The sequence below is a fragment of the Diabrotica undecimpunctata genome, chromosome 4 (genome assembly GCF_040954645.1).
Source record: "Diabrotica undecimpunctata isolate CICGRU chromosome 4, icDiaUnde3, whole genome shotgun sequence".
Lineage (NCBI taxonomy): Eukaryota > Metazoa > Arthropoda > Insecta > Coleoptera > Chrysomelidae > Diabrotica > Diabrotica undecimpunctata.
In genome coordinates this window covers 80,734,783-80,748,909 of record NC_092806.1, presented here as the reverse complement: position 1 = coordinate 80,748,909, position 14,127 = coordinate 80,734,783, and the positions used below count along the sequence as shown (strand labels likewise).

General features: G+C 33.0%; 1 protein-coding gene across 2 annotated transcripts in view; it reads right to left on the bottom strand.

The window, feature by feature from the left end:
* GluProRS (Glutamyl-prolyl-tRNA synthetase) overlaps positions 1-14,127 on the bottom strand; it is a 432,648-nt gene that overhangs the window by 82,031 nt on the left and 336,490 nt on the right. Inside the window, exons 20-21 of one of the 2 annotated variants that reach the window (XM_072529836.1) lie at positions 5,572-5,732; positions 5,372-5,515 (exon numbers count right to left, since the gene is read on the bottom strand). The exons of the other annotated variant lie outside the window; for it this stretch is intronic. Of the exons in view, the coding sequence (XP_072385937.1) occupies positions 5,372-5,515; positions 5,572-5,732 (305 nt within the window). The remainder of the gene's footprint in view (positions 1-5,371; positions 5,516-5,571; positions 5,733-14,127) is intronic. 2 annotated transcript variants of the gene reach the window in all.

Genomic DNA, 14,127 nt, shown 5'->3' with positions numbered 1-14,127 from the left:
TCTTGGAAATGTGTTTCATAAAATCCAATACGTCTTGTATAAATAAAAAGTCTGACATAGATAAACTGAGCAACATTTATTGTTACTTACTGACAAAACATTAAAAATAAAATAAAGATTTACTTTTACATATACACATCATAATACACCTGTATACAAAACATGTTGCATACCATCAAGACAGGTTTAATATACTACTTCCATTAATATAACAGCAAGAACTCCTAATTACTTTTTAATCATACTATTTTTGTTTTTTTTTTCTGTTCTCTATGGATCAGTCAAAACACACCATTCAAAGATTCTACAAACAAAATTTTTACTATCATAACTAAATTTTAAAATGTATTTTGTTCATTTATATTTTATATGTGTGTTTTTAATGTTGAGTGTCATAGCTTTATACAAATAATCTCAACGACTAGTAAGTTACACTGACAATTTGTGATATGTTGTAAATATTTACACATTCCTCTAATTATAGTGTCTTGAAGAAGGAATAAAACAATTCCGAAAGCTAGACCAAAAGTCAAAAGAGTGTTTCTGTAACATCCCGGCCAAACCTTCTGACTGCAGCCCTAATAAACTGTGTTGTTTGTTTATATCGACAGTCAATAACATCCAGTATTTCTTGTATATACAGTGATGAGTGTCTTATCACCCGGCTTTTTAACGTAAGAGATAGAAAACACAGTTACATTGTGAAATAAAACGAGATGAAACTCGTAGAGGTGGGAAATAATCGGTAGAAACCTATAATTTACATTACATTACATTACCACTATCGATAGTCTAACACCTTTAGACGTTAGCTTCGAGCTAAATCACCTCGGTCATAATTACTATGTGTGACGTATTTCCATTTTTTAATTTCGCATAAAGTAAAAACTGATTGACCACAATAAAGCAAAAATGTGAATAAAATAATTTAATTAATAGTAATTATTTAATCTAAAGTTTTAAATGATTAACCAAGAATAATTTCTACTATGATTTAAGGAGTTTCATACACTCTTGTCACGGAATAATTACGATTCTTCGTGGATTAGGGGTAAGAATTCGACACTGCGACACAGGCGTCGCAGTAGAGTTCAAAACCCACATGTGGTTTTCTTTTTTTTTTAATAATTTGAAATTATGCAGAGATCGTTTTGCTTTGAATCGCTAAAATCGTTACTAGTATTAGAAGTGTTTAAAGTTGAACATAAATATCTTATTGAAAAAAAAAGTATCGTTGTACTTTCGAAAATAAAGTAAAAATTCTTCAAAATTAAAAGAACGTTTAAAGAATGTTTAAATAAGTAAAAATTCTACAAAAATAAAAAAAATATTGTGAATAAACGTATTTACAATATGTTCCAATAAGCCTTCGTTAGCAGCAGAACAATAACCCAAACTGTCACTAAAGAAATATAAAAGTTTGATGGATCAGAGTTCAAGGCACGATGTTCTCATGCAGGCGCGCAGGGTTCGAATCCCACATGAAGGTGTTACTTTTTTAAAAATTTGAAATTATGCAGATATTATATCGTTTTGCTTTAAATCACTAAACATTTATTTCAGTCTTTATTAGAAGTGTTTATAGTAAAACATGAAAATCTTATTGAAAAAACAATGTCGTACTTTCGAAAATAAAGTAAAAATTCTTCAAACATAAAAGAACGTTCTAAATAAATGTACTTCCAAAAATATTTAAATAGGTAGAAATTCTATAAAAATAAAAAAAAAATATTCTAATGAAATGTATTTACAATAAATGTTCGAATAAGCCTCCATTGGCAGCAGAACAATAACCCAATCTATTATAAAAGTTTCGTCTAACATTAGTTAATGTTTCTGGACTAATACCTCTCATTGAATCAGAGATCTTTTCTCTTAATTCTTGGAGAGAATTAGGCCTATCGTCTTCAATTCCATATAGCTTGGACTTGATATATCCCCACATAAAAAAATCACAAGGTGCAAGATCAGGTGATCTTGCAGGCCAAAAAATATCTCCGTGGCCACTAATCAATCGATTAGGAAAAGTCGCACTCAGATATTCACTGACGATGCGAGAATTATGTGCGGGACAACCATCGTGTTGAAACCATATGGAATCGAAAGGTATTGGTAAATTACGAAGGGCTGGGACAATTTGATTTTGCAGAAGTTCCAAGTATTTCCGCCCAGTCAACATACCGTCTATAAAAAAATGGACCAATGACATGATTCCCTATGAGGACGCTGGGTACGAGCGACATAAATCTGACGAGGATTTCCTCGAGACCAATACCGAGCATTCATTGAATTGTGACGGCCTGCAATGAAAACGTACATTCATCGGTGAATAAAACGTTCTCTAAAAAATGTTCATCTTGATGTGACATTTCCATTGCAGTTTGACAAAATTCTAAACGTCTATATTAATCCCCAGGGAATTGTTCGTTGGATTTATGAAGTTTATAGAGACGGTATCCATGTCTTTTCAAAATTTTACCTACTCTAAATCTTGAAATTCCATATTGTTCTCCGAGACGAGATGATGATTGGGTAGGATTTTGCTAGGATACTTGCACAAATCAAAGTGTCCCTTAGTTCCAAATCTGGATTTACCTCCCTTCGTCTACGAACTCCTCTTGGAGCGAACACGGATCCATAAGTAAAAAAATTACGTATAATAGACTGAATTGTTGATCGTGCTGGAGCTGGCCTATTTGGAAACATATTTACAAATTGTTGTCTAATCATGTTGTCTGATAATCCATTCACATGCCAGACAACAATTTGCACTTTTTCCTCGACCGTTAAAACCATTTTCACGAATTGTTTTTTCAATAAAAAAATTTTGTTTACCGTGCAAAAACACTTCTCGATATATGTTATTATTTGATGGCTTGATGATTTGGTTAGCTGTAAAGCAGGCAGCTGTTCACGCGCATCCATTACAATGTTGTTAATTGTTTTGAAAATCATTACCTGTACAGAGGAATTGATATTAACACTGAGAATTTAGTGATGGATTTGGCATTAAACAGTCTTTGAGGGATTATTTTGCAATCACAACTGAAGACTGTAAAATTGAAATTGAATTTGAATTATTTTGTATTTCTATTTTTTAACATTGGAATAAGAATAAATTGTAAATAATGAGTTTTTCGAAAACTTTTTACCTAATATGTATCAAATTTTCTATTATTTTTTGATTGAGTAAAACAAAAATTTTATACTTGGTGTGAATTAAACCTCAATCTTCTTGTCACTAGACCACGTCTCTAACTATTACACCAATTCCACATACAATATTTGTTTTCGGACGGAACATACCTACCTTTAGTAGATAATATATATAAACTAAATACTAAAAACTAAAAACTTCTATATATATATATATATATATATATATATATATATATAAACTAAAATATATATATATATCTTAATTTATTCAATCATTTATTCTAACATCAGAAATTATTAAAATAAAATATTTTCGAGGTCATCCGTATAATTATGACACTGAAGTCAAATAGCCACGTCAATTACTAGCTTTATCTCGTACTATCTCACAACTTAATCTGTCTTCTATCCTTTCCGCTATTTTGCCGGGTGGTAAGACACTCATCACTGTATATATATATATATATATATATATATATATATATATATATATATATATATATATATATATATATATATATATATATATATATATATATTGGTTTTGAGTTTCTTGAACCGTACTATATTTAATATAAATATAGTATTTCTTGGGTTTAGGATCAATAAAATATATATTACAAGAGGAACTAGATTTTATTTTCCATAGCAATCAACGTTTCGGCAGGAAACCCTTGCCTTTGTCAAGATTCTAAAATGTACATGTATATGAACAAACAGTTATTGTAAAATATGTATATATATGACTTACCAAAACATAAAACAGGACACAGACATGAATGAACTGACAAATAAAAGTTGATATCTGATATCTCATGGTTTACTGTAATTAGTATATAATTATTTTTATATGAGCGTATCATTGATGTTTTCGAAAAAGGTAAAGTGGAGATATGTTATGACTTTAAGAGCTTTTTATGGTGTTATATTTATTATTATTTAAATCAGATTGAATTATATTTTATTTAGGTTTTTTGTATCTTTTTTGTCATTTATTGCGTTGATATTTCTTTTTGTTTCTATTGATTCGTATATCTCCCTCTTCTTTTTGTTTTGTTCTGTTTTTAAAATTTTGATGTTTTCAAAATCAAATGACGTTGTTCTTGTCATACTTGTGAGAACAAATTCTGGATTAAAGCAGTTGACTAGTTTGACCGATATAGACACCTTCACAGTTAATACATGTGATTTTTTAAGTTTTGGAGTTTGTGGATTTATTTAAAAGGTTGTTGCCTTTGTGGGCCACTGTTATATTATGTTTGGCTAAAAGATTTGTTAATTGTTCGGATAAACCTTTTATATATGGAAGAGTTGTGTAATTAGTTTTGATACTGTTGGGTTTGTTGTTATTTGTGTTGTTATAAAATTTATTAAGTCTTGATTTGAAAATAGTTTCGATTAGATGTTCGGGATATGCATTCTTTAGAAGGACATTTTTTGCTTTTTTTGTTGCAGTTGGTCTGCATTTTGGATCTGTTCATTATGTATTATGGTGTTTAGTACACTCCAAATTTTTTTTTGTACATTTTCAACTGCTGTTATATTCATCTGATAAAATTCTCTTTTTCTCTGGAAGGTTCTAACTATTTCATCACATAAACTGATGGGGTCGACCCAGACTTTTTCTGGTAACTGAAGTAACTCGCACTTTCTGTCTTTATTTAGCCTATTAAAAATACAATAGTGTCCAGATTGATTGGACTGGATTTGACTGCACCAAATTTGGATTCAGTGATCACTGATACATCCTTCTACAACTGCAAGTTCACGATTTGATTTAGTATTGGTGAATGTATAGTCTATAAGCGTTTTTGTATTACTTGTGACTCTAGTAGGTATACTTTGATTTACAGAGAAAAATGTTTCTCTGTAAGTTTAAAAAAAAAGCATTTAGAAGCACTTCAAGGTCATTTCTTGGTTTGACACTTGACCTTAATAAAAGAATAAAATTCATTTACGCTAAAATCCCATGGTCTATATATTGCACCAACTGCACAATTGACTTTTTCAATATGAACAAATAACATTGAACATGTATCATCATATCGAGTAATTTCACTAAATATGTAGATATCTTTTATTAAAACACCAAATGTTTTTTTCCGAAACCTTACTTTGCACGTGTATGCTTTGCTACGTTATTAGCATTCTTCACCTTTTAGCGTTGTGCCAAAAATTATCAAACAACAACGTATAAAACTATTAATCTTACCTAGTGCTATCGGCTTTAATTTTATCCTCACACTGAATTTCACCACAGAATGGTGCTAAAATGACATTTCTTTTATCTAAAGACGGACAGAACTGCGACCAGTCCTTGATGAGCACTTTATGGATATCCAAATCATCACATGCTCTGTAAAAACAAAAAAAAATAAATACTATCAAAAACTCACTTCACAACTTCCTTACTTTTTGTACAAGTTTTCGTGAACATCTTCTAATATTGCTCCTATTTTTGTGACAGCATCAACGCGGCTAATAATAATTTTTTCCCCAGTATCTCTCCTTACAACTACCAACTGATTTTTTTCTATATCCTTCGGTCCTAATTCAATCCTCACTGGGACTCCCTAAAAACATCCAAATATCACAGCATCTATCGGAATAAACAATAAAAATTCTGATAATAAAGGACCATAGAACAAAATGAAGTGATCTTTACTGAGAATCAAGCAAGAAGCCAAAATTAGCCAACATTATACAACGCCCGGGTACACGAAAACCGAGATTAATTCCACAATGCAAACGACATCGATATAAATTGGTAGATTCAATGTATTCCACTGCGACCTTGTCATATGTAAGGTGGTCCTATAATCCTAGATTACCTATTCTCTAGCCTGATCCTTTTTAAAAGATCTAATAACTTTGATACTGAACCTTCCATGTAGCTCTTTGCTATTCTTTGCCTAATGTAAAGAACCGCACATTTGGCAGGCTGTCGCACTGACACAAAGTGCTCTGCTGTTTATTCCTCTAGGTGACATAATCTGCATAGATCATCATCTGCCAATTCCATCAGCTTTAACTGCCTATTTAGCTTACAGTGCCCTATTAACAGACCAACTACGTCTTCGACTGTTTTCCTGCCTTTGCTTATTAGGTCTGTTGTAAGTTTTGGCGAATGTTCTATAATGAACTGTTTCGCCTGTCTTTGTCCTGCAAGAAATTTTGTATTTTCGAGTACTGCGTGTACGAATTTTTTCGTTTACGGCGACTCGAATGGGTCTGATCCATTCGAATTTCGATTCTAGTATACGATAAAAGTAATTGTTGTCGTTTCAGTTGTCACTGGGCCCGTGTACGTAAGATTTTAGCTGATAGTTTTTATTTGTTGTTGTATACAGTATTTTTACATTGACTTTGTTTTCAATGGCTGGTTTAAATATTTTTTTAAATATAGTTAATTCTCTTGCACAGGTGGAAATATTAGCGGAACGGACAGGCAGAGTTTACCATTCTCTTCTTGACCCTCTAGAGGACTATTCCGATTTGCAATTTCAAAAATTGTACAGATTGAGAAAGCCCCTCACAATGGAGTTGATAGAGATTTTAGAGACACATATCACAGCCCCGTCTAGGATATCTGCCTTAAGCATACCCAGAAAAGTAAGCAATTGAAAAGATATGGGCCATTTTAAAAAATGAAGTTGCAGCAAGAAACACGACTTTTAAATTAGCAGATGTTTTAGAACTAGCAAAAATCAGACTAAATGAAATCACGCCAGAAATATGGGCAAATACTTGCAGGCATGTTGATAAAGTAGAAGAAGAGTACTTCAGCCGAGAATACATCCTGGATGAAGCGTATGAAATCATAAATTTAGATGACGAGAGCGAATCATCTGAAACAGAACTGTCTGATAGCGACGACGACGACGGCTACAACAACGACCTATAAATACAAACTAGTCAAGGTGACAAGCTAGGTATTCCGTACCTCCATGTATATTTTTTAGTTCTTTTAACATTTTATTAATTATTTCATTTCTTATTTAGTTTTAATTAACGTGTATGTGTGTGTCTTATCGTACGTAACCTAATATTCCATCTCCATGTAGATGCCGCATTAATATTCTTAAATACTTAGAGACCATTCCGGTTGCACAGTCACATTGAGTATCAATACCATCTAGAGAGTGTCATATAACCCCATAAAAGTAAATAGTTTATCACCGTCCAACCAAGTGCAAGAACGAAATTCCACAGTTCAGTCCAGCGCGCTGGAGAAAGAGGAAGAAAGAGAGAACATTCATTATTAAAGGTAGTGTACATTTAATTTAAATACACAGACAATAATTAATTAATTAATTAATTGATAACTTTGGATTTACAACAATACCAGCAGAAGTGGTTCTAATTTATTTAAACAATAATTATTTTTAAACAAATTCTATAAATCAATTTCACACAAATTTATTTTTGGTCTTTTGGATCATTCTGAATAAAAAAGGTTTATTGTAATTTTTCTCTAAAGTTGATCGTTTTCACCTTATACAATTTAAAACTGAAAAGAAAAATGAAAATAATGATTTTTAAGCCTCAAAAACACACACCTTGTTCTATCAGTTTCTGATACTTTAATTTGGCCTATTTGATTTTAAAAGATTGTTTTTAGTTGTTTGAGGCTCTTATCCCAACCTAAAAATGGATTTATACAAAACTGTTTAATAAATTAGGCCACTTTTTTTATGGGCGACCCCTTGAGCATTATTCTGCGGTCTTTTATGAAAGTGATTATGCAAAAAATCTCATGCGGATATTTTTCCCAATGAATTCGAGGTTTTCGTCTCGTATAAACATATTTTGCTGAATTTAAAACCAAAATCCTATTATTTTTGTATCATATATTAATTTGTTATTTATTTATTTGTCCTCTAGATTTTTTCAGTTCTTAAAAGGTTTATTTACAAGCCAATATTTTACATTTTTACACAGCAATTCTGAAGACGGGAAGTCGTAAATTTTTATTACATCTTTCAATGTGAGAAAATAAAAATGCGATGACTAACTGGAATGTTTAAGATTAGAGAAACATAATATGTCATGTTTATTGGAAATATGTACTCGACATCATTAGCACGTGCAAATCCTACCCTGTCGCCAAATTTCCTATGAAATTAAAATGGTGCATGTTTTTAGGATCCATTTATTTTTTCGGGCATGCGTATTTACGAGGTCCAGGAGGTCACAAACCCCGAAATGTAAACCTCTTTTATTTTATGTATAATATTATAATGCCAATATGTAGTGAGATGTTTTTGAACAAAAATTTGAACAGCGTTTTTGCTCTATGTTATGTTGTCATTTTAAAAAGGTTATGTTATTCTTATCCAGATTTAGCCATACGGCTCACACTCCTTCTAAGGGAAAAATTAACTCATCCCAGATACCTACGGTATCAAAAGGATTGAGCTCTGGTAGGACTCTTACCGTGTTATCGAGCCCTAGGTGATTTGGTACGCTGGAGTATCTCCCAAAAATTTTCGTACACATCTGGACGTTGAGAGTAGTACAGCTTTCTGCATGGTCTTGTAAAGATGTTCGTTCAGACCTAGCTTTTTTATGTTTTCTAGGAGGTTCTTCGGAATGACTCCAGTAGTAGAGAGAATAATCGGTATTGTCTGGGTATTTTCCATTCTCCACTGTCTTCGTATTTGAATTTCCAGATCCTTGTACTTAGTGATCTTTTCGTTCTGTTTAACACGAAGATTATTGTTGTTGGGTATCGCCACATCAATTAGTGTTGTTTGTCTCTTTAAGTATATTAACTAGACTAGTATGAGATCTGGTCTATTATGTACCACTGTTTGGTCTGTGAGCACAGTGCGATCCCAGTATAGCTTGCAGTTGTCATTCTCAAGTATACTTTCAGGAACGTATTGATAATATGGGAGATGGTTTGTTTGGAGAAGTCCCAGTTTGATGGCTATCTCTTGATGAAGGATCTTTCCTACTGAGTCGTGCCGTTCTTTATATTCAGTTGCAGCAGATGCCTGGCAGCCCCCAGTAAGGTGTTGGATGGTTTCTTGAGCTTGACATCCATACCGGCATTTGTCATTTTGGACCAGAGGGTCTTTGACGATATATTTCAGGTAATTTTTGGTTGGTATAACCTAATTAGGAATGGCGAGTAATGAACCCTCTGTTTCAGGGAACAACTTTCCTGATGTCAGCCAATAGTTCGACGCTTTATTGTCGACGTGTTCTTGACTGACCTCATTAGGATGTCGCCCATGAAGAGGTTTACCCATCCAGGTGCGCATTTTTTCGTTCTTAGTAAGATGGTTTATGCGCATTTCTGGTTCCCTCAGTTTGATCAGTGTTGTATCATCTACTGCACAAATCGCGCGATGTAGAGTAGATGTCCCAGCCTGCACCTGAAAATAAGTTCTTAAATTAGTAATGTGTTTTTCTAGTTGCTCACTTATATCCATAAGTCCTCGTCCTCCTAAATACCGCGGTAATGTCGTTCTTTCTACTGCACTTCGAAGATGGTGTTTTTGTGCCTTTGTGAGGTGTGTTCGTACTTTTCGCTGAAGATTTTCTATATCCGTTTTTCTCCACTTAACAATCCAAATAAGTAGCTAAGCGCGGAACATGCATAGGTGTTTAGTGCCTTAAACAAATTTTTACTATTAAGGTGTGAACGAAACAGCTGTTTTACCCTTCGTATAAACTCAGTCGTTATCTCAGTTTTCATTTGCTTATGGTCAATCTTCCGCGCTTGCTTTATTCCGAGGTATTTATACAAATCATTTTCACCCATGGCCTCGATGTTCTGGCCGTTTTGCATATCGAATCCACCGGGCTGAACCTTTCCTTTGATTATATTTAAGACACGACACTTGTCAAGGCCGAAGTGCATACTAATGTCATTAGAGAAAATTTCCACTGTTTTCAGCCTCTGATCCAGGTGGCATCGTGTAGAAGCCAATAGTTTTAAATCAACCATATACAATAGATAATAGATGATTAAGCTTTGCCACATCAGTAGTGTTATTTTTGATGCTAAAACCTGTGTCAGTTGAGTTCAGTAGCTGGGATAGGGAGTTCATTGCTAGACAAAACCACAGTGAGATCAACGATTTTTCTTGAAATAGGTCCCGGATTTATTATTATTCCCAGATTTCGCCATACGGCTCACACTCCCTCTAAGGGGAAAATTCACTCATCCCAGATACCTACGGTATCAAAAGGATTGAGCTCTGGTGGGACTCTTTCCGTGTTATCGGGCCCTAGGTGACTTGGTATGTTGAAGTATCCCCCAAATATTTTCGTACACATCTGGACCTCGCGAGTACAGCTTTCTGCATGGTCTTATAGAGATGGTCATTTAGACCCAGCTGTTTTATGTTCTCTAGGTTTTTGGGAATAACACCAGATAAAATTATAGGTACTTCTGTCTGGGTACTTTCCATTCTCCATTGTCTCCTGATTTGTATTTCTAGATCTCTGTACTTGGCGATCTTTTCGTTGTATTTAACACGTAAATTATTGGTGTTAGGTATCGCCACATCAATAAGTGTTGTTTGCCTAGTAATTTTATTAACTAGTATGAGATCCGGTGTATTATGCGCCACTGGTTGGCCTGTAAGCACAAGTTTCAAGCATTCTGTCAGGGACGTATTGATAATAAGGAAGACGGTCGGTTTGGAGAATTCCCAGTTTGTCAGCTAGTTCTTGGTCGATAATCTTTCCTACTGAGTCATGGCTTTCTTTATAATCAGTAACGACAAATGCCTGGCAGCCACCGGTAAGATGTTGGATGTTTTCTTGGGCTTGGCATCCATATCGACATTTGTCATTTTGGGCTTGAGGATCTTTAACAATATATTTCAGGTTAGATTCCCCATGTCATTAAAGCGAAATTCTTTTCGCGAAGTCTTTTCCTTTATATTTCAGGTAATTTTTAGTTGGTATAACCTGATCCTGAATGGCAAGTAGGAAACCCTCAGTCTCGGGAAACATCTTTCCTGATGTCAACCAATAGTTGGACGCTGTATTGTCGACATATTCTTGGCTGATCTCATTGAGATGTCGCCCATGCAGAGGTTTACTCATCCAGGTGCGCATTTTTTCTTGCTGAGTCAGGTGGTTTATGCGCATTTCTTGTTCCCTCAGTTTAAGCGGCTTTGTATCATCTACTGTGCACATTGCTCGATGTAAAGTAGATGTCTCAGCCTGTACCTGAAAATAAGTTCTTAAATTAGCAATTTGTTTATCCAATTGCTCACCTATATCCATAAGTCCTCTTCCCCCTTAAAACCGCGGTAATGTTGTTCTTTCTACTGCGCTGCGTGGATGATGTTTTTGCGCCTTTGTGAGAAGTGTTCTTACTTTCCGCTGAAGACCCTCTATATCCATTTTTGACCACTTTATATTACCAAACGAGTAGTTAAGCGCGGAACAGGCGTACGTATTTAATGCCTTAAACAAATTTTTACTATTAAGATATGACCGATTTAGTTGTCTTACTCTTCGCATGAACTCCGAAGTTAGTTTTCATTTGTTTATGGTCAATTTTCCGCGCTTGTTTTACTCCGAGATATTTGTACATATCATTTTCACCCATTGCCTCAATGTTTTGGCCATCTTGCATATCGAAACCTCCTGAAACTTTCCTTTGACTATATTTAGTATACGGCACTTGTCTACTCCAAAATTCATACTGATATCATTTGAGAAAGTTTCTACAGTTTTTAGCATCTGATCTAGGTGGTTTCGAGTGGAAGCTATTAATTTCAAATCATCAATGTACAACAGATGATTAAGCTTCGCCACAACAGTATTGTTATTTTTGATGCTAAATCCTGAGTCAGTGGAGTTCAGTAGCTGAGATAGTGGGTTCATCGCTAAATAGAACTAAAGTGGACTCAACGAGTCCCCCTGGAAAAGGCCTCGGTTAATTGGGATATCTTCAGTTTCGATATTGGTGTCACCAGGTATTTAAAGGTGAATTTTAGTCTTCCACTCTGCCATTATATGCTTTAAAAAGTTCACTAGATTAATTATATATATATATATATATATATATATATATATATATATATATATATATATATATATATATATATATATATATATATATATATTTGACCATAGTATACTTGTTCACATGATCCGCACGGTATACAGTAAACAACATCCGTTAAAGACAAGAGTGCGGATTGGTCTTTAAGTTTAGAAAAAACTTTGTTAACTGTTATTACAGTTTTATGTGCAATTTTGATATTAGTAATTGATGAAAAAATTCTACTTAGTTTCTGTCCAATGTCCTTAATGTATGGAAGAGATACATATTTAATTGTAGTTTGTTTTGGTAAAGGATCTACAGGTCCAATTCTATCTTGTGATACAGACAGATTTTCTTCGTTTCTTAAATGACTAGTTAAATTTTGTGGAGTGTTAAACAAAATTTTCTTTAGTAGTATACTTGGGTATGAGTTTTCAATGAATAGGTTATAAAGGATTTTTAGATTTTTTGTATGGAAAGCGGTATCGCTGATTTTAAGGACACGATTTTTCATTTCTTTAAGTAAATTAAGTTTCATTGAATATTTATGGTATGACCAATAATTTAGATATCTGCCTGAACTGAGAGGTTTTCTATACCAATCAACCAGTAAATGGGTATCTTTTCGTATTAATTTGGTATCTAAAAAAGGTACTGAACCTGCAGAGTCACATTATAACCTGACCACATACTAGACACCGTCATCCTTGTCCTACCTTATAAATTACAATTTATAAAAAAATATGTTGATGACATAATATTATCATTACCAAGCACAGGGATAAATGATATACTTTGGTATTTCAATAGTTACAACCCCTACATTAAATTCACATTAGAATTGAATGTAGGGGTTCACCTGATTTCACCTGATCTTTTACGTACTACTACTATAGGGTTTATGAAACGTGTATCTGCCTTCTCAATGATTCCATCTTCTAACATATTATTAATCGTTCTGTTTACTTCTTCTCTGTATTTATATGGTATTGGGTATGATTTTATTTTAAAATCTTTTTCTTCTTTAACTTTTATACTATGGATATAATTTTGTGCAATTCTATTTTCTTTATTGACAAGTCCCTTGTGTTGCTGCAATATGGAAGCGACTATTGATTTATATTCTTCAGGGCAATTTAAAACTTTTATCATATCTTCTTCTTTACAAATAAAATTATTCTTCATTATGTACTCATTATTCCTTGCTTCCAATTTTACGCATTCCACCTCGTAGGCATCTATCTGCTTAAAATTTCCATTCCTTAAATATTCACTACAATTATTCTTTACATTGTTTTGGGACATTTCCCTATCATCAAAATACATTTCTTCTTCATAAACATCATTATTTTCTTTTAATAATATCCTATCATCTCTTATTCCTTCTTCCACCTCATCTTTCTGCATAAATTTAATTATTTGTCCTTCCAAAGTTACCATTTTTTCTTCAAAATCTATCTTTACTTTCTTCTTTTCCAATTCATCATTTCCCATTAATATATCAACACATAAATTCTTGACAATAAATCCTTGCATATTAATTTCTTTATTAAGAATATTAATTTTTAAATTGGCTAGTTTATCAATTTCACCCAACTTCTTATTATTTGCACCAACAATTTTAATTTTTGGAATCTTTATTATATCTGATAGTTTTAATGTATTAAAAATAAAATTCTCCGAGACTAAAGTACTTTCTGAACCAGTATCTATCATAATTTTAATCATTTTATTTTTGGCCAAAGCATTTATATAAATTAAATTAATAGATTCAATAATTTTATCTTCATCTAAAGAAATAAATTCAGAAGGTTTTTCATAATAGCAATGGCCTAACTTGTATTAATGGCATAAAATGGTTGACAAATATATTTAACAGTATATATGATACGGGCGTGTTTCCCCAAGAGTGGTTAGTGTCAACTTTTATAAATCTTCCAAAAAAACCC